Source organism: Acipenser ruthenus, chromosome 11, assembly GCF_902713425.1.
Source record: "Acipenser ruthenus chromosome 11, fAciRut3.2 maternal haplotype, whole genome shotgun sequence".
NCBI lineage: Eukaryota > Metazoa > Chordata > Actinopteri > Acipenseriformes > Acipenseridae > Acipenser > Acipenser ruthenus.
In genome coordinates, this window is record NC_081199.1 from 6,640,410 (window position 1) to 6,665,640 (window position 25,231).

The 25,231-nt window shown below is 39.3% G+C and overlaps 1 protein-coding gene across 1 annotated transcript; it reads right to left on the reverse strand.

Moving 5' to 3' along the window:
* LOC131739400 (glycosyltransferase 1 domain-containing protein 1-like) lies at nt 1-24,756 on the reverse strand. Its single transcript, XM_059033142.1, has 12 exons — nt 24,655-24,756; nt 22,681-22,829; nt 21,266-21,371; nt 17,961-18,012; nt 16,402-16,438; nt 14,352-14,408; nt 7,544-7,642; nt 7,319-7,368; nt 5,452-5,495; nt 4,289-4,409; nt 3,530-3,628; nt 1-2,721 (listed from the first exon to the last, which is right to left on the reverse strand). The coding sequence occupies exons 1-12, from the start codon at nt 24,720-24,722 to the stop codon at nt 2,575-2,577; spliced, it is 1,029 nt and encodes a 342-aa protein (XP_058889125.1). The 5' UTR covers nt 24,723-24,756; the 3' UTR covers nt 1-2,574.
* Nucleotides 24,757-25,231: the final 475 nt, after the last annotated feature.

Below are 25,231 nucleotides of genomic sequence, written 5' to 3' on the forward strand. Positions count from 1 at the left end.
TCCACCTCAATATTTTATTTTTCATCAAAACCATAGAAATTTCAAGAATTGTAAACACATAAAAAATGTATTAAACCATTATTTGTATTTTTACTCTGAAAAAAACTGAAAAATTGTTTAATAATTTAAATATAATAAATACAGTACAGAAGTACCCCTTCATGGCCCTCATTTTGCAAACTGATATGTACCTTTATGTTTACAATTACTCTGCTTTTTTGACAATCAAACCACTGATTACTGTTTTAAAACTATGTAATAAAAAGGCACTTCTTCCGTCTCTTGATCAATTAAAAAAAGGATTCAAAATCATCACAGTGTCAAATATATATACAACAGCTCAGTCCTATTCACAAAGCTCAAGTTATTTTAAAAAAAAAGTCTTTAAATAACTTGAGTTAAAGCTTGAGAATATGCATCTTGTTACAATCGACACTGAGTTGAGTTGAGCTGAGCTCAGTAGGTGCTGTAGGAGCTGTGGAGCGGAGCTCAGTGTAGGTGTTGAAGGAGCTGTGGAGCTGAGCTCAGTGTAGGTGTTGAAGGAGCTGTGGAGCTGAGCTCAGTGTAGGTGCTGTAGGAGCTGTGGAGCTGTTCAGTGTATGTGCTGTAGGAGCTGTGGAGCTGTTCAGTGTATGTGCTGTAGGAGCTGTGGAGCTGTTCAGTGTACGTGCTGTAGGAGCTGTGGAGCTGAGCTCAGTGTAGGTGTTGAAGGAGCTGTGGAGCTGAGCTCAGTAGGTGCTGTAGGAGCTGTGGAGCTGAGCTCAGTGTAGGTGTTGAAGGAGCTGTGGAGCTGAGCTCAGTGTAGGTGTTGAAGGAGCTGTGGAGCTGAGCTCAGTGTAGGTGCTGTAGGAGCTGTGGAGCTGTTCAGTGTACGTGCTGTAGGAGCTGTGGAGCTGAGCTCAGTGTAGGTGTTGAAGGAGCTGTGGAGCTGAGCTCAGTGTAGGTGTTGAAGGAGCTGTGGAGCTGAGCTCAGTGTAGGTGTTGAAGGAGCTGTGGAGCGGAGCTCAGTGTAGGTGTTGAAGGAGCTGTGGAGCTGTTCAGTGTATGTGCTGTAGGAGCTGTGGAGCTGTTCAGTGTATGTGCTGTAGGAGCTGTGGAGCTGTTCAGTGTACGTGCTGTAGGAGCTGTGGAGCTGAGCTCAGTGTAGGTGTTGAAGGAGCTGTGGAGCTGAGCTCAGTGTAGGTGTTGAAGGAGCTGTGGAGCGGAGCTCAGTGTAGGTGTTGAAGGAGCTGTGGAGCTGTTCAGTGTAGGTGCTGTAGGAGCTGTGGAGCTGTTCAGTGTACGTGCTGTAGGAGCTGTGGAGCTGAGCTCAGTGTAGGTGTTGAAGGAGCTGTGGAGCTGAGCTCAGTAGGTGCTGTAGGAGCTGTGGAGCTGAGCTCAGTGTAGGTGTTGAAGGAGCTGTGGAGCTGAGCTCAGTGTAGGTGTTGAAGGAGCTGTGGAGCTGAGCTCAGTGTAGGTGCTGTAGGAGCTGTGGAGCTGTTCAGTGTACGTGCTGTAGGAGCTGTGGAGCTGAGCTCAGTGTAGGTGTTGAAGGAGCTGTGGAGCTGAGCTCAGTGTAGGTGTTGAAGGAGCTGTGGAGCGGAGCTCAGTGTAGGTGTTGAAGGAGCTGTGGAGCTGTTCAGTGTATGTGCTGTAGGAGCTGTGGAGCTGTTCAGTGTATGTGCTGTAGGAGCTGTGGAGCTGTTCAGTGTACGTGCTGTAGGAGCTGTGGAGCTGAGCTCAGTGTAGGTGTTGAAGGAGCTGTGGAGCTGAGCTCAGTGTAGGTGTTGAAGGAGCTGTGGAGCGGAGCTCAGTGTAGGTGTTGAAGGAGCTGTGGAGCTGTTCAGTGTAGGTGCTGTAGGAGCTGTGGAGCTGTTCAGTGTACGTGCTGTAGGAGCTGTGGAGCTGAGCTCAGTGTAGGTGTTGAAGGAGCTGTGGAGCTGAGCTCAGTAGGTGCTGTAGGAGCTGTGGAGCTGAGCTCAGTGTAGGTGTTGAAGGAGCTGTGGAGCTGAGCTCAGTGTAGGTGTTGAAGGAGCTGTGGAGCTGAGCTCAGTGTAGGTGCTGTAGGAGCTGTGGAGCTGTTCAGTGTACGTGCTGTAGGAGCTGTGGAGCTGAGCTCAGTGTAGGTGTTGAAGGAGCTGTGGAGCTGAGCTCAGTGTAGGTGTTGAAGGAGCTGTGGAGCGGAGCTCAGTGTAGGTGTTGAAGGAGCTGTGGAGCTGTTCAGTGTATGTGCTGTAGGAGCTGTGGAGCTGTTCAGTGTATGTGCTGTAGGAGCTGTGGAGCTGTTCAGTGTATGTGCTGTAGGAGCTGTGGAGCGGAGCTCAGTGTAGGTGTTGAAGGAGCTGTGGAGCTGAGCTCAGTGTAGGTGTTGAAGGAGCTGTGGAGCGGAGCTCAGTGTAGGTGTTGAAGGAGCTGTGGAGCTGTTCAGTGTATGTGCTGTAGGAGCTGTGGAGCTGTTCAGTGTAAGTGCTGTAGGAGCTGTGGAGCTGTTCAGTGTATGTGCTGTAGGAGCTGTGGAGCTGTTCAGTGTATGTGCTGTAGGAGCTGTGGTGCTGAGTTCATTGCAGGTTTTGAAGGAGCAGAGTTGAGCTGAGCTCAGTGTAGGTGCTGAAGAAGCTGCTGGTAGGTGTCCCTCTCCTTCTCTCTGCTGTGCTGCTCCCTCACATAGGCCCTGGCATTGCAGACAATACGTTCCCGTAATGAGGGCTCCCTGATCAGCCTCTTGGAGAGCTCAATGAACTCCTGCTCAGAAAACAAAGGGCGTGGTTAACCCAAAAGTAACGATGTAAGGCACTGTATTTTACTAAAATGTTTTATGAGGATCTTGAGTTGCTTCATCAGTTATAATATCAAGATGCATTGTAAATATAATTGAAGACTGTTGGTGAAAATCAATAAACATTTTAAGGTTCATTGAAACTTTAACAAAAAGCCATAATAATTTAGTTTTAGATTTTTATGTTAAGGTTGCGAATGTATACATTTGGATCCAGTATTTCACTCTTTCTTGGTGACTTTTGCACTATTTTATGGGTAAATACAAGACATGGTACATTACAATCATTGCATAATATATATAAGCCCAATATGATAGGTCATGTCCAAAGATAACTTTCGATTCAATGACTGTTAAAATTATACGTAAACTTAACATTGGAGAGGGAAAGATGAGAAAATGGCCATGTATTTGCCTTGAATGACCCCATCATTCTGACAATCTGTTTCTTACTAACACACTGAATGTTAGGAAAAGAACATCTGCCAGTTCGAATCTGATTGGAAACCTCCCAGGGGCACTCAGCTGTCAGTAGCGTATGACGTGGTGTTGGTGGCTTTGTACCATACACCGTTTTCTTCATATAACTGGACCACTACTCAGCAAATACCTCAGCTTAGTGGTGGACTTTTTGATTTGTTAGAATACAGGGAAATTTGGCTAATGTGTGTCAAGAAAGGCAATACAATTGACTGCAACATTTCTAGAAACACTGGACCAAAATTAAACATGGTCAGTATTTAGATTAGCCCCTGTTGTACCCTGTGTGGTTACCTGAGGGTTTGAGAATAGGAGTCCTGTATCTTCATGTATTACTATGGCTGCATTCCCTGGGATGTTTCTTGCCAGTACTGGTACTCCCAGATGCATTACCTAAGAAAATGTAAATTGGAATACATTAGAATGTATTTTTTTTAATGAAGACTACTTGCAATCTCTGTGTTATTTCTGGTTTGGTAATGCGGTTCATATCCATTTATATATAGTGATCGAGAATATGGTCATTGATACTGTAAAGTTATTCCTGAACCAATAAGGGTAAACTGGCCAGATTTAATAGTCAAAATAATCTCTCTGTACCACTGTACTCCAAAACCAAGTCAACCTGTCTTTAGCATTTGCTCTATGGGGAAGCTGGGTACCTAGGATCTCAAATCTGAAGCTGTGCTCTGTGCAAAACAAGATTATATTCTGCTCATACTTATTGAACTAAAATAGACTCAATTCAATGGATGACATGAATGTGTAAATCTGAGATTAACATGGTCCACCCTGATTTACCACAATGTACCACTGCCAGACCATGCTCTGTATATGGCACCATAGCCAACTCCTGTTCGACTCACACACATTTTCACCCTGGAGTTTCAGATCATGGTTGTACATCACAACCACTTACTGCTACACCGCGAAACAATCAGCAAAGGTGCCGTGGGTTTACAGAATATCTGGGAAGGAAAGCAATTCTTTCTCCTAGAGCAGAATGCAGTCCCACTAGCCTGGACCAGAGGGCCTGGATGAAGGTTACTGTACCTCCAGGACTGCGGCTGACATGCCCTCAGAGACGGAGCTGTTCACCAAGGCGAATGATCTCCTCATGGCAGCGTGCAGCTCCTCCTGTGGCCTCTCCAGTGCTAGAAACACTCCCCTCGCTCTGAAACGATAAGGTCAGAGCCCAGGGGCCTGGCTGTCACGTATCCACCCTGGAAAGACCTTCAGATGAGATGTTAAACCTTGCAAACTCTTTATAAACAAGGACATCTCTGGAAATTCGGTGTACCATGCCTAAATATCTTCTTCTGGTAATTATAACAGATCTTTATTTTTTAGCGGTAGAAATAGTTTTTTTGCTTTCCAAAAAAAGTGTTGACTTATTAGAGTGCAAACACCCATTGCCAAGTTAAATTCTTATTTTGCAGTGTTCTAACTATATCCTACACAATACAATAGTTATACGGTTTGTCCTTCATTGCTAAAATGTATGGTGTCTGATTGTGAGTTAAATTAGATTCCCCCTGAGTACGGACAAATGGGGTGCTAATAAGAGGCTAACCTTGTTGGGCTGAGCGGCCTCTCCTTGTTCTCAAACATTTCTTATGAGTTTTTTCTTTTAAAAAGACGCTGCAGATATTAAGGTATTCAAAGTAACCTGGTATGAGTCTGGCAGAACAATCAATATTTTAAGAGAATTCCGTAAACAATACTGGTTCCAAGAAATGCTGACAGATAATGCAGCAAATCTGATGTGTTACTGTTGTTTGGAAAATAATAAATGCAGTTAATGCACAACACCAAAGAAAACCCAAGCACTGTTTACTGCATATCAGTTGAAAGACTGGTCTCAAGTCTTAGCTTCAAACCCACTGAAACCATATTCAGGATCCTACGTTGAAGGTAATTGGATTCTGAAAAGGTTATTGAGAACATACGGAGAAAGTCACCTTTTTCCTGAAATATAAAATCAAGTGAATCTAAACAAGAACACATTTGTTGAGATAACTAGGGTATTTCTTGAAGGTCTCTGATGTGCAGAAGCTCACTTAGTCCTGCAGCATGCACAGTTTTGTTTGTTTTGTAAAGCACAGTGCTTGTCTGACCCGTTGTCTTTGCGTGTGCAGTTCTGTTGTGTACCCTGAACATGGTACATTTGCTTGCTCGGGCCGCTGTCATAGATGATATAAACTAAAATGATTTACCTTTTAACATTCAGTTCCACTTCCTTGGTAAACAACGGATCAATCTGAAAATAGATAAAGTCACTTTTAATAACATTCCTGTGGATATCCTTATTGATCCGTTTTTTTTTTTACAATTTGGATGAATTCACTTCTTTGACCACCAGATTATCTTTCTTGCGTGTACTGAAGGATGGCGAATGCATGGAACAGCCTTAAAGGGGTGCTAAGCAAGGCTTTCAATTCTATTTTCTTACCTCTTATTAGCACGAGCAACATAATCACTGCCCCCCTTTTTTTTCTTGCATTGAAAATTATTTTGGTTCTTCGATGCTATAAATAAATAAGATCTGTTTTGTATGCGGCAGTTTCTGTCGTTTCGCTTGTGAAATGAAATGGGATGCAGAACTAAATGTCTGAGCCGTGCTCTTTAGAAGAATCAATTGCAATCGATCAGCTATTTCCTTCAAGGTCCCTTGGGTCAAGTCCTGGACTAGAAAATTGGCTTTTGCTGCCTGTACTTCAAATGTGGAGAATGTCTTCTCCTTAGAACTGAGGTGACTGAATTCCTTGCAGACCATTAAGAATGCATTAAACACCAGCAAACTGTTTGTGTTGGTTATTACTTGTCCCGTCAGAAACTGATCCAATATCAAACAAATACCAGATCTTTATAGTATATAAACAGATACCAAAGTCCCAGTGATTGCTATGATTAGGTGCCATTTGGTGCTGAAACAGTAGAACATCTAACAGAGGTCATAATTGTCTGTTTCTTAAAGTAAACCTTGAGAAGTGACGGTACTTAGAAAGGTTAATTTAGTTGATGACGTATCAACCCCCCCCCCCCCCCCCCCCGCCCCCCGCTTTCAGCTGCAAATCTGGATTTAGCCATTTTTGTCTTACAAACTCATAATCCCGCAAACATTTTAAATATCTGTTTGTAGTATGATTTTAATATCATTTTAATCTTTACAGACATCCCAAAAAATACTGCAGATCATGCTCAAGAATAGTGATTTCACTGTGTTATTCTATAAAAAGCCTCTTAGTGCGTGTCCTGACAGATTTCACATATTGGGGTCATTTCCCAATCTGATTAATTGCTGGAAGAGAGGGATTGTATGCAGTTACATGCCTGATGCATAATACTCAATTTGGATAAAGCTACAGAAAGCGCCACTGAGCTCTTCAAAAATGTTGTAAAAATTTTGCACATGTTGCACAGATTTTCTAACAGAAATAATTTTTCAAAAATGTAATCAAGGTACGTGTCTTTCAGATATGTAATCTGCATTTATATTTCTTGCAAACAGTTTTACACCTCCTGTTTTTTCAGACGCTGATAATTTCGACACAGGAAAAGGTCTTTGTTTGCCACACATCTCGCGCATGTTAATGCTGCTGCATTGATCCCATAGCTATGACAAGACACATTTATGTCAACAGAAAAAAAGGTGTTTTGCTAAGCAACCTTTTAAACATTTGTGAATAAGGAAAGGAATACAGAGAAACAAGCCTGTAATGTTGTAAAATGTTATAGCTCCTTCATTAGCAAGGGGCGACCCTTCTTAACCTTAACCTCGGGGAATGTGGCAGAGTACAGAGGGACACGGGCAAGTGATTATCCTACTAAAACATTTGTCATTTCTGAGCGGATGGCTTTAGCTTTTGTTTACTTAATAAAACATAAATAAAAATAAAAGCCCAGATGACCCGATGCTTGTTTTGAACCCTTAAGGCTTGACAGATGTGTGACCTCTTTGATACACTTGTCTAACACAGGCCCTGTAGTTTGGACTGTGTAATAACATCACCATACTCTCTGTAGATCACGTCCGTTAAAGGCTAATTTATGAACAATTTGCAAACAAAGACAGCGTCTTACCTCTGGTCCGATGATAATCAGATACACAGATGGATCTTCCACGTGCCATTCTGAAAACCGAAAAAAAGAACATGTTTTTAAAATGTATTTATTCATTTCATTTTCCAAGAGGTCATGCCAGGGCATTTTGAAGCATGTCACAGTAATAATTCATAATATGGAATTTTGCACTGAAAAAAACCTAGTAGATTCAACCAGTGATAATGCAAAGCAGACTGTTCATACCTGAAAACACATTTACTAAGTAGAGAGGGTCCTTTACTCTTCTCAATCCACACACCAGAAAGAAAACGTGCAAGTCGTCCACATTTTCATTGTCTATACCTTAAAAAAAAGAAAAGATTTAAAAGTTTTGAACACATGCAATATACCTCAAATGTAAGGGGAACTCATTCTAAATCAGTTTAGTCCAGGTTTATGGGATCGATTAACTCAGGATTGTTCTCTCTTGATTCCACATATTTAAAAAGCCTGGTGATTTAAAACTGGTGGCAATTCCCAGCCCTGGTATTCTTTTCAATTATACTCTGCTTCCAGCTTCAGTGAATCCTCTGCTGGCTGAACACAAGCATTGCGGTCCCGCTGCAATCATTGCGTTTTAGGGGCTCTGCCAGCACTGAACACAGCAGCAGGCAAACAGAGATGCTTACACTGTTGGTAACATGTTTTCATTTCAGCATGAACCCCAATAACCTCTTCCTTAATGCCACTCACTGTTTGTGCTTGTTCAAATTAGGTTTAGCCACATGCAGCTAGGCAATAGACATTTTTTATGTCTGTGTTATAATACACAATTAGGTACAAACTTTGTTATTATTTATTTGTAGGGAAATAAGTTAACCAGAAGTAGGTTGCCCCACACAGTGCAATGATACTGCTCTCTATGTAAGGTAATAACTGCAGATACCAGATTATATGACTCTAGTTATGTATGTTTTGGAAGGAGTAGAAGTTTGTTCGTACATATCGTTTGCAAAATTGTAGTTGGTCTTTTTCACAATACAATCAGGTTATCTGGACGCATTACCTCAAAAATAAATCAGTTATATACTTCAAGGACGACAGGGTTCAGCTGCAACGATTTGGGGTAATCAAACTTCAAATATGCAATATCACAGCTAAATTAACCTTCAATCTGTGCAGAATTCATCCAAATCATTTGTTTTAATTAAGACATCATTCACTGAGAATTCCGATGCAGTTTTCCATTGTGGTGGTGTCAGGTTAAGTGGCAGACCTATATAGAATTAATGCACTGCTTCCTTCAGTTACTAAGGCTACGTACACACACTGCAGTTGGCTCGACATCCATATTTACAAACGGCACTCGCTGCGGTTGTTTGTTGTACACACACACCTTTCATTACTGAAGTGAGTGACTCCCTGTTTAAACAAACCACTGAACTCGGGCCATCATTACATGCAGGTTTTGTGTGACAACATGGAGACTGTGTTTTTGTTTATGCTTTTGGAAGAAAGTACTGTACGTAATCGATCGAGAGCTTGTCAAGCACAGCTATGCTCTTTTCTGCAAAAGCAGCGTAGACGGCATTTTGCTTTTTCTGCACTGCTAAATACAGTGTTGACGATCTGATGTACCATGACGGTAGATCTAAACATTTGGGCGATCTTCTGATCAGAAAGCTGGTGGGAACGACTTGAGTGGTTTCCAAATGACTGGATTAAAAATGTACACATGTCTAAGGAGTCGTATATGCGTCTTTGTCATTTACTGAGACATTTCCTGGAGTGCCAAAACACACAGATGAGACGTTCCGTATCAGTGGAAAAACGAGTTGCGGTCGCACTGCGGCGTTTGGGGACGCAAATTGTCACATATTGTTTTATTTAAGTTTCAAAACCTAAAATACATTTTTTTTTTTCTCACAACAAAATAGTATACAACTGTACTTTGATTAAATAAAAAAAAGTATGTCTAATAAACAATTACATTATTAGTTGCGCAGAAATCCACTGAGAACCAACTGTGGTTGTGTTAGTGCAGTTGTAATACACACATAGTTAGTGCGCATTAACTAACCGAACTGAATTAATAACAGCACTCGATACTTATTCCGAACAGGATTAACTAGTATGGTTGTCGCTGCCCTTTGTAACCGAACTGTGTGTGTATACAAACCGTATAAAGAGCAAAAGGTGAACTCACAACCGCATTTAGCCTGTGTGTGTGTATGTCGCCTAATAGTAACAGTTCTGATTAAATATACAAAGTTTTTAGCAGCTTATATATTAAAAAAAACTAAAAACTTATATTGCCAAAACCAGCTGCCCTGAAGTATCAGATACAATATTGGAGTGGAACTATCCAGTAAAATAGGCAATCAAGTTAGGAAGATTAAAACCACAGCTGTTCAGATGAAAAACTGGGGAAGCATCACAATATAGCATGCTGCATAAAGAAAAGGAGCTCACATTGACGTGATTTGTGATTACTGAGAATACAACCGATAATACCAGTCACCTAGTGTGGCACATTCCCTATGGGCTAGATTGGAAAACTGACATGCAACGGAGCATATTAAATACTAAACTGACCAGCTGTTAGTAGTTTGAAAACATAAATACAACAATACATACAACATTGAATACACAAGACTACTTTAGGCTTTATTTATAGAACAACTATATTAAAAGGAAAAGTGTCTATAAGATGAGAATGTGTCTACAAGTGACGCACAAAAAAAGTTACTACATTGTTTCAACTTTAATGGAATTAGGGTTTACAGTCGGCGCCTCTTAATTGGGATCCTGATAATCGGGATTTCTGTTTAAATGAGACACAACTCTTGGAGGTGGTTCTTCCCAGTGCTATTTATGTCGTTTAATTAGGACGTGACTGTTTAATTGAGATACAGTTTTTCAAATGATGAACAGAGATCACTTTTCAAAGACAGAAGCACCTGCCAAGTGAGCATCTTATCAAAGACTGTCAGATCTACTGCCTTGCCCATCATGACTGAAACTCGGGGACACACTATTTATTTATTTTTTTCCCAAAGGTATATGCTAAATATGGCAGGTTCCCGCTATAGGAAACTGGAGACCAATAGTCTGTCAATAGGTGAATCTGATACACAAAGAATCATCTACATTCCAGTATTTTATGAAATATTTTGTATCAGTGTGTATAAAACCCAGCCAAATTAATTTCCACTAGGCTTTCACACAAGCTCTCCAGTCAATAAGCTTATCAGGAACACAAACAGTATGCTGCCTAGTTCAGTTGCAGGAACTGACACACCAGGCTTAAATCGCTTGTCGTTACGATAGTCTTTATGCTTTGTATTTTTCTTGTTACTTAACGCTACCAGTCACAGAAAGGTAGCTATGTATGTAGGGGCATACCCAAGTTAGTTTACTAGCGTGCTGTTTTGACCTTTCTTAAACAGATGTGCAGTTTTGAAGTAGTTAATAGATAACAAAAATAAATAAATACTGTACTGAGGGTGCATATTGACAGCATTCAAATGAACAACTGGGATTATGTTTTAGTTCTACTGTTGACACAGACACAGCACCCTGTGTCACACTGACCTGCGTGTAATCTTTACATGGAAGCATCATAGCCACGATTTTCTTTGTGCTTCTATAAAAAATGCCTCAATGTCTCCAATTAAATACAGTAATGAAAATGATGGAAAGGAGCAACATGACCATCCATAAAATAAATGTTTTTGAAGTTTGAATTAGACTTTACTCTGAACTGAAAACCTCTATTCTATCCATGTGCCTTTGATCTGAACAACACTCTTCCAAACATCCTCATTTTATTATTTCTCCAAAAAGGTAAGTTTACAGCTGCAGGACAACAACTAATGCTGGACATAGGATAGGCAGGGACAGGATAGGCAGGGATAGGACAGGATGGGATAGGATAGGCTGGGATAGGACAGGATCAACAGGGATAGGATAGGCCCCCTTGCTATTCTCCCTCAGACTAAACAAGGGACCCGAGAGCCTCTCAATGTGAGGGGCCCAGTCTAAGTTTCAGTTCTGCTTGTTTCAATACCAATCCAGTCATGTCACCTCTGCTTAGTTCCTGTACTCCCTGACTGCTTTGGGTCTGCTTTCAGATTTCTGCTCTCCGTGTTGGCGTGCTTTGCCGCTGTTGCCCTGAGTCGTCCCTGGTAGCTGGCCGTGTTCTGCCAAACGGCGCCCCCTCAGCATTTCTGCTGCTTGTGCTGGCAGCCTTCCACCTCACTGATGTCGGAGCGCCTGCAGAGGGTCTCCAGTGGCCTGCAGAGGGTCTCCAGTGGCCTGCAGCTGTTTTCCCTGCTGCACACTGCTAGCTAAGTTCCTCTCACTGGGTACTGCAGGGACTGACCTGGTCTGATGAGCTTATCAATGGAAAAGCAGGTCCATATTATAAGGCTTTACTCCAGGAACAGGCATGGCTGTACTATTCCACAGTAATGACTGGGACACAGGCGTGCCTTGTTATAGATGGCTTCATTTTATATACCTTTTATATATTTTTCTTACCTTGGGACATTTCATTATGTATTTTGTTTGTTTTTTGTTGCTGCCTTTGCCTTCACTGAGAACCCCTTAACAACCTTTCCCGCTTCTGAGACCTGAGCGAACCTGCTTTTTGCAGAGGGAGGGAAGGACAACACAGTTTTCTTGAACACAATTTGCCAACATTACTTTCTGTCTGTCTGAATTGAACTGGGCTGTCATTAAGATGACTTTGCCTCCAGAAGTGCTATTGTGCTATAGGGGCAGCAGTGTGGAGTAGTGGTTAGGGCACTGGACTCTTGACCGGAGGGTTGTGGGTTCAATCCCCAGTGGGGGACACTGCTGTTGTACCCTTGAGCAAGGTACTTTACCTAGATTGCTTCAGTAAAAACCCAACTGTATAAATGGGCAATTGTATGTAAAAATAATGTGATAACTGTATAATGTGAAATAATGTATAATGTGATATCTTGTAACAATTGTAAGTCGCCCTGGATAAGGGCGTCTGCTAAGAAATGAATAATAATAAATAATAATAATATTGTACAGGTGTGAAAATAATTTCCAGAAGTTTAAATTGCAGCCCCCAGAAAATTATTTTAACAGTGAAAGAATCTATAAACTGTTCATTCTTTTTATTATTAAATCTTTCTCCACCACAAAGGGGGGCATTGATTTTTTTCCTGAAATGTGTTTTTTACTCGACACATAAACGATATTCTCTTTTTGCTGAAAGCTAAAATATATATCTTGGTCTTCTTTATAGTTTTAAAAAGAGTTTTGGGCCATTAGAGAAGGCAGCATTGATTAGTCATAATAAAAAAGTGACACTAAGATATATACTCCACAGGCTTTGTTGTACTGAACAATAACTTATCAAGCAGACATAGAATGTAATTTCAAATAGATGAGACTAGAATTATACAGTTTAACTGTTCAAATTAATATTGCTTCTGTCAATAAATACATTTTTCATAGATTGTTACCATAACAAAATTAAATGTATACATTTTTGACTCAGTAAGACATTTTGTAGCTACTGTATGAACCAAAAAAAAAAAAGCCAGTTAAAATACATCACAGAACCTAAACCTTTGACTCTCACAAAAAAAAAAAACATTCCTGCAGTGCCACAGCAAAATGCACTCTTCATATCAAATTTATGATTGCAGCAAAAAGGTTTTACTGTAGCAGATTTTCCATGACAAAAGGCTACATATCCAAATAAGATCACATCTCAGTCATCAAGGGCATAACGAAATGGAAAAGAAACTTCCAAACAGAGAGTGGCGTGGGGCAGTCGACATAATAACTGAGCTCCACACTGATGGGACCATACAAAACAAAAACTAATCATATCAGCAACAATGACAAGACAAATGAAAAGAGACAGCCGATGATATCAAATAATCCTAGCTGCATAATTTTCGGACAATTTGCAACTTGTAATTTAGACAGGCGCAGATGTCAGAGAGTTCTTGTTTATTTTACAATCTCTAAACCGCATGAATAATTTCACAGCTTCAGATTAGCCCAGACTACAATGAAAGATGACTTTAATGGATCGCTAGAAAAAACAATTCTTAAACAGCACGTCTTTCCTATTATAAACCCCTTCCCATGTATATTTTATCACGAAGTGTCTGGCCACAGACGGCAATCAGCATTATTCATGGGGGGGGGGGGGGGGGCAAATGGCTCTACTTTGGAGAGTTATTAATCAAAGCTGCAAGGAGCTTGTGTGGCGTGATATATTGAGAATGAAAATTACCTCACAGTGTTCAATTTAAAATCAGGGATGCAGAGGTTTTGAATAATGACATGCATTTACTGATGTGGTAAAACTGTGTGTTGTGCTGCTGCTGCTCATCTGCTTTGCAACCACGACGAGGGAAAAATTAAGCATTCAACTCTTTAAGAACTCCAAATAAAAAAATGTCACGTAAATGAATTATCGTGCCGTGCCAGACAAAAGCATAAGCTATTCAGCAGTAACCCTGCAGGCATTTTTACAACAGGGTTTCCAACCTTTTTCTGTCCTGTCATTAGAAGAACAAACACCTTCCTGTGAATTTAGTGGTGCTGTACCCTACTCAGCTCTGAATGCATTTGTATTACAGCTTCACCAAGAGCTGAGCAGTGTTTTGAATAAACGTTATTACTAACTGTTACCCTGTGCTGTACCCTACCTTTTTAACAGAATTATCCATTTTCCCTGGGTCATTTAGCAATTGTGAAATGAAATCACAACATTTCAGTTGAACGTCATGACCTTCGTGGTGTATGCAAAGATTCACATACCAATTGAATGGCACTTTGATTCACTATTTAGCATACAACCCCCTAACCCATGTTTTGTCTCATGTATTTGCAGTTTCTCATTAGGTATACTTGAAGTGCAAATTTATGGTAAAAAACTACAGCCTCCAGAATGCACTGTAGGCAAATGACATGCAAATTGTTGTTTGGTATTTAAATAAGCCATGTGCTTCTCTGCAATACAGTGTCTTCTTGGGTGACCTACGGAGCAAAGTAAACAACTCGAAAGAAGTACCTGTACACCTCAGAAAGCTCCTCCAATTGATGCATGTGCCAGCTTTGGTCTCAATCCCTAGAGTTGTTGGAACAATAAAACACAATTAGTATTATTATTCAGCCTCAAAGATCAATGCTCTCTCCAGTATTGTCCAGCATGGCAAAGCAAAATAAACCTATAATTACGATGACAAAAAACCTTTATTGCTGGTATGTGTCATTTCTGATGGATAGAGCAATGAACAAGTGCAACAGTAAATTAACATTATGTTTATTGTAATACAGGGTGAACCAGAACACATGCATCACGGGGGCATAACCTTTGCCATTGCAGGTGATCTGGTGCTGAACCATGGGAGTAAGGCATTGAGGAAAAGCTGAATATGGTGCTCAGGTATGTCACTGCACAGTCGTGCATCATTTTAACATGTGTTGCCTATGCTGTGTCCATTCTGATTCAAGCTGCATACAATTTGGTTGTTTAAGCACCCCGGTCCTGTTCATAAAACTGTAAAGACTGATTTTTTTTTTTAATGCTCATTGTGATTAATGAAAACAAGTTTGCAGTTCAGGAACCCTTTTGAATGGTTTAAGAGGTGGTCTATCTGGTTATTCTCATTTTTTAAATAACCGTTTAAGTCAAAATATTGTTTATGAACACACCCGTGGCAGGGTGAAAGCCCTTAATGTAAATCGTGTGTGTGTGGGAATGTAAGGTTGGCAGGGATGGGGTTAAATCTATACCTGCCAGCCATCACAGGTGTGGCCATTCCCCAGTTAGGTAATTGGTGCTAATTGCGATGTGGCCACCTGTCTAAAAGCAGCCAGAAATCCTTTGTTTGTTAGAGGAGGTCCTCCAGTCCGCCATCCCACTGGATTTGGGTTGCGTCAGGGTTCCAGCAGATCCAATTATCCATCTATCTATTTTCTTTGTAGTTTTAAAGGGCTGTTGCACACTTTATTCACCAAAACAAACAAAACACGACACAAAGGCCAAAATAAAAGGTTTAAACAAAAGAACAGCACACCTGTAGGCTGGGCATTAGCCTCCACTACTAACCAAACAATACAATACAAACACTCACCCCCAAATTCCGCCACAACTCCTTAAAGAAAACAACAAACAGTCTATAAAGTTTTGTGGCTAGGGCTCTATATTCTTTACGTATCCATTTACTGAAAATTGTGTGGAGTAATACAAAATAACTTTGTGGAGTAATACAAAATAACTTAAAGCATAGCAAAGCTTGCACTGCATAGTATTTGTACAGTCTTTGTATTCATTGACTGAATTCTTCTGGGATTTCTATAAATATTTGTGCAGTTCAGCAGCAGACCCGTGTTAGACATCTTGTTATCCTATGTGCAGTTGATTTCAAATTATATGAAAGTGAGATCAGATCCGAAAAGACTGGCTTCTAGTTCTGGCGATGTGCAATCCCAGGTATGAGACGGTCTGCCTGCTGCTGGAAGCTGGAACAATGCATACAATTATCATTTTGTGACATTTCTAATTCTCTTTAAAAGGTCACTGTGTTTGTCTTCGACTACACTTGATCTTTAACACAAGCACAGAGCTAATGTGTTTCTGCATCCCCAAGGCCCAGGATCACACAGTGAGTAGAAGCTAGCTCATGCAAGACAACACAGCAGAGCTCTGAAATAGACCTGTTTTGAACAGAAATTATAATTAGAAAGGGAAATGGAAACAGCACAGCTGACAGCTTTGTTGTATTAAAACCACAGTAAAGTATGTTTTTTAAGAGACAAACTCGAGCAATAACTTAATGCTTTTGCAGAAACGCATGCAGCTACAGTTTAAAAAAGCAATTTCTAAATGACTATACTTTTTCCTTATTATTGTATTGAGCATCTCATGTACTTAAGTAGCGCTACACTTTGAGTTAGCACTCCAGCCTATTATAGGACATATGTAAAAACCACGACAACCACCAAATGACATTCAGAAAATGAAAGCAAGAACAGGACAGTATGCAACACCCCCATGCAGAGGAATCTACTACAAAACAAATGCAAAGGACTACGAGTGCAAGGACTACTTCCCTTACCTTGCGGCTGGACATATATTTTACTCCCATGGAATGGCTTTAAGAATGAAAGATGCATTAAAACAAGATCATTAATTCGAACAATAATAACTAAAACGTGACACGTGTGTCAAAGCAATATTCTAATTGTCTATATATCTTTGTCACTCTATAAAACCAACTCCAATATGTTGTTTCTATGTACAGTACCTACTGTACAAGTACAGGGATGTGGCTCTCAAGTCAAACAAATGTGCCATTGTTATATATCCCCTGCCACAGCTGCAAATACAAGTTTAGAGTTAGAAGTACCATGATTTACATCCACCATGTGAAAATGAAAAGCAAACCTGGGGTTGTATCTTGTATAGTACAGGGTATTCCCCTCGAATCAATACATCAATAAATACAAAGGCACGAACTGCCTGTGTTTCAATATACAAGATAACTGCACCACTGGCTATTGCTTACTGTAACAACTAGATCACAGAGAGTCCCAATTACAGTCAATTCTTCATTCAAACCCATAAGGCACACACTCAGGAAAGGATTAGCTTTATATCAAGCGATTGTTAAAGGGTACATAAGGACCTTTTATTTTATTGTGTTACATGTTCCCATGTGTTGCTACAACTGTTGACGTAAGGTGTGTGTATTATTTTGAATTTTTTAAAAAAATTTTGACCACTTCTAATAACTTTTAAATTGCATTCCCTGCCTCAAGATGGCTTCTCTGTACCTGCATGGACCTTTCAGAACTACATTTCCCATCATCCTCCTGCTCACTGGTAAATCCATCTGTTACATATGTGAGCAGGAGGATGATGGGAAATGTAGTTCTGATAGGTCCATGCAGGTACATGTGAAGCTATCTTGAGGCAGGGAATGCAATTCAAAAGTTTAAAAAAGTGGTCAAAAAAATTAAAGTGAGCAGAATACTGTGAGCAGAATACTGTGTTTTCACTTTCTAAGTGATTAGCCCTATTTTTCATGATAATGCAATTATTACACCACATATTTTAATAGTGTACAAGTACAAGTGCAGTTGTTCAGACAAAAAGACCAGCAGACATATTCACACAATACCACGACTATTAAATAACACTATTCAGTTACAGCCTTTAAACACATGCTTATTAATATCATGTCTGGGGTCTTATTTTACACTTTAGTTCATTTAACCAACACTGATATAGCACAGTTTTTATCAGCATGCTTGCTACATGCCATAGAACCCTGCTTTATTATAGTCTATGAAAATATTCCCCTATGCAATTAATATATAACACAGAATAATCTGACAAGTGTACAGTGTTGCTATTTTTGATGGCTGTGTTTATACATTGATACAACTGTCTTTTGCATGACTGTACATGAGAGTTGTGGATGGGCTTTGGTTGATTGTTTTCTGCAAAGGGATACAGTCAAGCAATCATTTGACATTAGCATTCAAACATGATCAGACGCCATGGCTCAAAGTGGGTGTTATCAACCAGAATGCAATTTTGGGGTCAAACGGTCAACTTTCACCTGGATATCTGTTCAAACCTTGGGAATTGGTCTTAAACAAGAATACATACCCAAAAGGCTTCTGCCTCTTCTTTCAATCTGTCTGAGAATGCCACAGCAAACCTTGAAAACAATATATAAAACAAACACACATTGGTTATCTTTAATTGTTCCCTCCGGAATAAATACATAATTTAAAAGACAATGCACACAAAAACACTTTGTTTTATTGAATACAATAGCTCAATTCTGCTTTATGATATGTTATATGTGCGCATCATTCCCTATTGTAATACAGCTACACTGGTAGGAAGTCATTTCTACTACCCGCGTAGTTGATGTTTTAATGATCCACACCATAAGTGATTATTCATATTTAAAATATAAATTTACACATTTACTTTGGCTATATTAAAGGATTCAAAAAACAGACAACAATGTATACAGTTTTATGAATATCCAAGTGTATTTAACCTTCCAAACACACTTTTACAAATACAAATTTAACTAGTAGACCTGTTAGAATTGCAGAATGTATAAGGCAAATTCAAACACATATTATTATTAAAAATATATATTTTTTGTATTTTCAGTTAAATTTCTGTTTTTGTGAACCAAACCTCACAAAATAAAAAAAAAACACTAAAACTTCACACAAATCAAGGAAGAAAGCGAATGGAATTGTTGAATAGTATGATGGAAGGCTTCAGGTAGACTAGCACATAAACCTTTAATCACAGCAAACGGTCAGATACCGTAGTATGTTTTAAAAAACTGCAGCAGTCGGGATGCTGACTGGTATTTGAAGCTGCAGGCAGAGATCATATCTGTCCTCCACGGAGGCAATTATCTCTTTAGGATTCAAGGTGGAAGTTTGAGTGTCTTATAAAACTCAAACAGAAAAAAGAACAATGGTTTTGAGTATTTAATGAAAGCAATAAGCCAAATTCATAGATAATGCTAATACGCCTTCAATCATGAAGAGTACAAAGGCCTGCAAAAAGAGGCTTTGTTGTGTACCTTAATTTACACAGGCCCAACAGACTGAAACCGCTTTTATTTTCACTTATTAGATCAGCTACATTATTCAGCAGTAGACTGTAGACTCACGGCTCAATTTGCATGCTTTGGTGGCTCAGGAGTTGTACCATTGTTGTCTAGACAAGGTCACAAATCAGAATTCTGCCAGCAGTAACTTGCTGTCTAATTTCAAAGCTTTTGAAACAGTGAAAAATGACTTTGTAGAAAGGTTTATTCATTTATTTTTTATTTATCTGAAACCCAAAAAACACGTCCATGCATTAAGCCGTATTCACAAAGCACTTAACCCAGGTTTGCATCATTTTTTTTTTGTACAATGAAACTCCTGACTTATTTATTTGAGGCTTTGAAACAAACATTTTGTGTTCTTTTAGAACAAACAGGTGTAAACTCTGCAATAAATGTTTTGTGAATACAAACTTTTCTGCAGTAGCAACTACCTGTCTAACGACACCTTATAAATGGCTAATTGCTCTGCTTTGCAATAGCTACTTCTGTAAACGAATGTTTGAGTAAAAAAGAAAGCAAAAATACTGCTCTGATTTTTTCTTACAGAATTGTATATGTTAAAACATTGTTGTCGTGTAAAGAGTTGTGTTGTGCAGTTTTGCTTTGGCTACTATTAAACATTAAAGAGTTGTTGTTTTTTTTTTACTTTAGAACTATGCCTATGTTCTATGAATGGGGTGACATCTATACACAGGATAAGATGTACTGGAATCTTGACAAATCTTTAACAGTGACTGGTTGCCTTTTTATATGTGATTTATAATATGCATAACAGCACAAAAAAACACACGCAATCAACATACTGGGAAGATAATTGGCTACAGTACCCAGTGGTAGCAGTATCTTTTCTGTAGCTTCCACCTGCCAGACTTCATTGCTTTTCTGAAAAAAAGTCTAAAGAAAGCAGCGGGAGGGCAGAGGCCAAGTGGCTTTCAGCTAACCACAGAGCGATGTGAAGAAGCAATGTGGCTTTCAGCTAACTCCTTCCACAGAGCGATGTGAAGAACCAATGTGGCTTTCAGCTAACTCCTTCCACAGAGCAATGTGAGGAAGCAATGTGGCTTTCAGCTAACTCCTTCCACAGAGCGATGTGAAGAAGCAATGTGGCTTTCAGCTAACTCCTTCCACAGAGCAATGTGAGGAAGCAATGTGGCTTTCAGCTAACTCCTTCCACAGAGCAATGTGAGGAAGCAATATGGCTTTCAGCTAACTCCTTCCACAGAGCAATGTGAGGAAGCAATGTGGCTTTCAGCTAACTCCTTCCACAGAGCGATGTGAAGAAGCAATGTGGCTTTCAGCTAACTCCTTCCACAGAGCGATGTGAAGAACCAATGTGGCTTTCAGTTAACTCCTTCCACAGAGCAATGTGAGGAAGCAATGTGGCTTTCAGCTAACTCCTTCCACAGAGCAATGCCCCATAGACACAGACATATAAAAGTGAAGAAACAAAAGAACCAGTTATTGATATTCTATCCCTTAATAGGCTTTTCTTTTAGGGTTTCTTGAAATATTATGGTTAATGTGGTCAGCTGGGACTCAAATGACATCCATTTCCAGTGATGTTGCACAACAGATTGCAAACTGGATACTGCAAAGTGACTGACACAGTGTGGAAAATCAGTCATAAATAACACCACAAACCGCTTGGTAATTGAACTGCACTGGTGGTAATCTGCTCAAAATCAAATCTGACTAGAGAAGCATTTTTTAAATTAGCTGTCTCAATATATTGGATTTCCTTTGAATGCAAAATTCACACAAAATCAACATGCAAAACCTGTGATACAGAATCAAATTTATCACATCTTGATTAGAAATGCGAGGTGCAGAAAACCCAACAATGAGATTATTATGTTACTTCAAAAAAAGATTGAGGGTTGATGCTTTAGTTACTATATGTTGTTTTTATCTTACGTAGCTTTGCATCATTTGGGCATATTTGGAATTAAACATGATTGATAATGCCATATTAATGTGCTTTGTTATTATTTACACTGTATTAATAGGAGGCATATCTTAGTAGGGTCATAACACCTGATTCAATACACAGTAAAGAGTCTGCTAGGAGTATAAATTGTTCTGGAGGGATATGTGACTCAATGATAACCATCTCTAGTTCCTCAGAATGACCCATAGAATCATCACTTTTGAGGCATCAGTAATTTGTGTCATCTTGGATATGGAAGCACCTGCCAACTGAGAATCTTCTATTCAGGATGTCAGGGATAAAATGTGCATAACAAAAGAATTTGTCAGGTGAAGGGTAACCTCTTTACACTAATGATGTGCCGCACACTACAGGTATACTAATTGATGGTATGTGTACCTTGCTTTCTGCAACACCTGCCCCATGACTGGTCGTTTGGTTTCACCCTTCACATCTTCGTTAATATCCGTTCCTCCAAACACAATCCCAAACGGAATGCAGCTGTCTGAGAAAACATTAAACTAAAGAGTAAATCTCTGCGATTTTCACTTCTGCCTCACTCCATCTTCAACCCAGCAGTGAGGCACTACATAACATTAAAAAGCCCTCTTCATAAAACAAAGATATAAATCTGATGAGATTCAGTTCATTAGGTGAGAAAACACTGTGCACCAACAGGGAGGAATAAGACCACTGCCTGACAGATCATTACAATATATAGAGCAGAGCACTAAATAAAGATGAACAGATTATTTGGAGACCTGGTATGAGAGCAATGATAATATATCTCTCCAGAAGAATACCCAGCAGAACTAACAACAAAAAACAACAGAAAGCATTTATTTGCACACACACACAAAACTCCAATATAGCACGCTGATATTCACAAAACTTAAACTCCTTATTTATTTGTTTTCTCTTTTTTGTAAATACAGCTTTTCAAAGAGGGTTTATATATCCTTGTGTTTCAAACCACCTACTAACCCGCTAGGAATGCAAGCTTTGTGAATTGGGTCCACAGAATCAAGTTACCCCATTCTGATCAGGCAACATGAGAAGCAAACAATCCCATCATTGAGTTATTATGTAAATACCGTACCACAAGATTGCTCGGATATCTAGTGAAAAGTGTTGAATTCAAATCAAGGGAAGTAATGTTAAAACTTTACAATGCATTAGTAAGACCTCATCTAGAATACTGTGTTCAGTTCTGGTCACCTTGGTACAAAAAGGATATTACTGCTCTAGGAAGAGTGCAAAGAAGAGTGACCTGAATTATTCCTGGTTTATGTCATATGCAAACAGGCTAAAATAATTGAATCTATTCAGTCTTGAACAAAGAAGACTACGCTGCGATCTGATTCAAGCATTCCAAATTCTAAAACGTACTGAATTTTGAAAAACACCAGGGGTCACAAATGGAGATTAGATAAAGGGGCATTCAGAACAGAAAATAGGAGGCACTTTTTTTTACAGAGAACTGTGGGAGTCTGGAACCCTCCCCCAGTAATGTTGTTGAAGCTGACACCCTGGGATCCTTCAAGAAGCTGCTTGATGAGAATCTGGGATCAATAAGCTACCAAGAACCAAATGAGCAAGATGGGCCGAATGGCCTCCTCTCGTTTGTAACCTTTCTTATGTTCTTATGAGGGTTGCTGATTTAGTCTCCAAATCAAACTAAACTTAACAGGTACATAGCTGTGGGTACCTTTCTTCTCTTTCCATTTAGGCAATGGCATTTTAGTTGGTGTGCAGCAATGTGTGGATCACCAGATCATTTCAAGCACTGCCCACACCTATCCTGACTTCCTTACCCAGTAGGAGCCTGCCTGATTTATAGAGGTGAATAGCGAGTGCCCCCTCGTACTTCTCTTCTGCAATAAGGTCTGCCACGTCCTCTGAGTTTTTGAAGTCAGCAGTATCTCGAAGAACGCAGGTATGACCTGCTGCTTCAATGTGCTCCCTAGCATAAAAGAAAAAACAAAATATACATGTGTTTTTTTATGTTAAATTATAACGGTATCATTCTTTGATTACATCATCTTACTATATAAAGAATAAAGTTTGTCTGTCTGTCTGTTGCTTTATGCATTCGGACCCCACAGGAGACAGTGCAACCAAACTCTGCATGGCCTCCTCTTTCATCCAGAGGATGGTCGAGGGCTATGTTTGGGTCCAAAATTCTGACCCCCGGGGTACTTAATTTAGTAAACCCATTGCTGGATCACTATAGTAGCCATCTATCTCAAATTAAAGAAACCCACAAAACAAAAAATTAAAAGAACAAAAATGTAAAAAAAAAAATTAAAAATGGCAAAAACCCCAAAAAAGAGTAAAGTTAAAAAAAAGGGAAGGGGGTCCGAGCGCATTGTGCGACACCCAAGATCGGTAACTTACAGGAAACAATAAGGCTACCGTTCCCCAATTTGTCATGCATGAAATACTGTAATATTGAATTTCCCCGGGCAACGGCGGGTACTTCAGCTAGTGTTAAATAAAAGATCTAAATTATGTTAATATAATTCTAGGTGATGCAAAGCTTTTGGCCAGAGCTGTATAATAACACACTTTGAGGCTTCAGCTTTCCATTGCTGGGGCTGAGCCTGGGAGAGATAATATGAAATGTGATTAAGAAACTTGGGCTGCATTCAATGAAATCACCTACAGTACAGTAAATATGCAAGAGTTATGTTTGATGATGCTGGTGTAAGATGGCAGAGGCTGGACATTAACCGGTGATCCGGTCTCTGCATTCACGGTTTTAGTGCATTTAACCTCATCTCTTCACACCAACGGGACAGGGCAGAAGCTGTAACGGCAGAGTACCACACAACACTGCCTGTTACACTAGTAGGATCACAGATATTTTGTGCAAGGTATACAATAATGACTCTTGTGTGTCTTGTTTGGCCCTAATGTGACTTCTTGTGGGATTACTAAAATGCAATCTGTACCATTTATTTTAAAAAATATATAAAACTGTTCAAGTTACAAAAGGCCCACTTTTGAGTCCTTAACTTAACCTGACAAATTGTCTGTTGCTTGTTTTGCAAGATTAATATTAAACACTCAATAGTAACAAATTGAGAAATTCAATGACAAACATTTGGACTAGAAGTCTTTTTGTCTGTCTTCAAAATATAAGATTAATAGTTTTGTATTCTTGAAATAAAAATGGAGCAAATGTAATTTTGACAAAAATTGTCTCTCTGAAAATAAATCTGGCTCTGTGTTTGTGTAGAGTCTCACAAAATCACGAGATTTTGGCATGGGTACTAAAACTTCAAACCTTCCTAAAAAACAAAACTGTAAATTAGTAACTGTCATATCTTCTGGTGCATGTACAGTACTAAACACTGAATGATAACTTGCAGAATAAGGTACCGTGTGAGTTGTGATATTTCGGGTGCAGAGCCAATGCATGCATGTTGTGTTATGTACTTCATGTGAATCCATGGCTCAGTTTCCTACCTCACTAACGAGAAGTTTATTTTGCTGATAAACACTAAATGCGCCGCTAAATCAATACGACTAAGGATGACCAGACACCAATTGACATACAACACGTCACCTTTGCAATAACTCACAAATACAACGGACAACTTCCGTTAAACTGTTGTTAGTTTGTAACTGTAAACCGTGCTGTTTGTTTGCAGTAGCTAGAAATGATGATAGCAACAACGGCGCAGTACTGGGCAGTATAACTAGGGGCGGTTGCACACTAAAAATGAGTAAAGTGAATGCTTTATTTAGGTTGCAAGTTTAAAAGACAGGCTTTCTGTTCTTACCTGATCCTTTCAGCTGTTGTACAGTTGCCGGTTTTAGGACTCAGGCAAGCCATAAATAGTAATTTCATATCTGAATAATATAATATAATATATATATATATATATATATATATATATATATATATATATATATATATATATATATATAACAATCTCAGTGCCCTGAGAGGCTTTCACTTCCACGTTCGTATTTTATCACGGGGGAAATCGATTTAGATATTGACTGACACACCTCCGCTTTCTAAAACTCGAAATCCTGCTGCTGTAGTTCAGCAGCAAAAATCGCCCCTCTGGAAACACGAACTCAAGAATCATTTAATTTCCTATAGTATATAATGGGCATTTTTCATTTATAGGTAAAAACTTAGTGTGTATATATATATATATATATATATATATATATATATATATATATATATATATATATATATATATATATATATGATGTACGTTATTTGCAAAGTAGGCCTACTATATCGTATGTCTGATTCACTGAAAGAAATCCAGTTCCTAATCACAACCCTATATGCTTCAATATCACTATCAAATGCTACCTCTATATTTTTAATCGTATTGC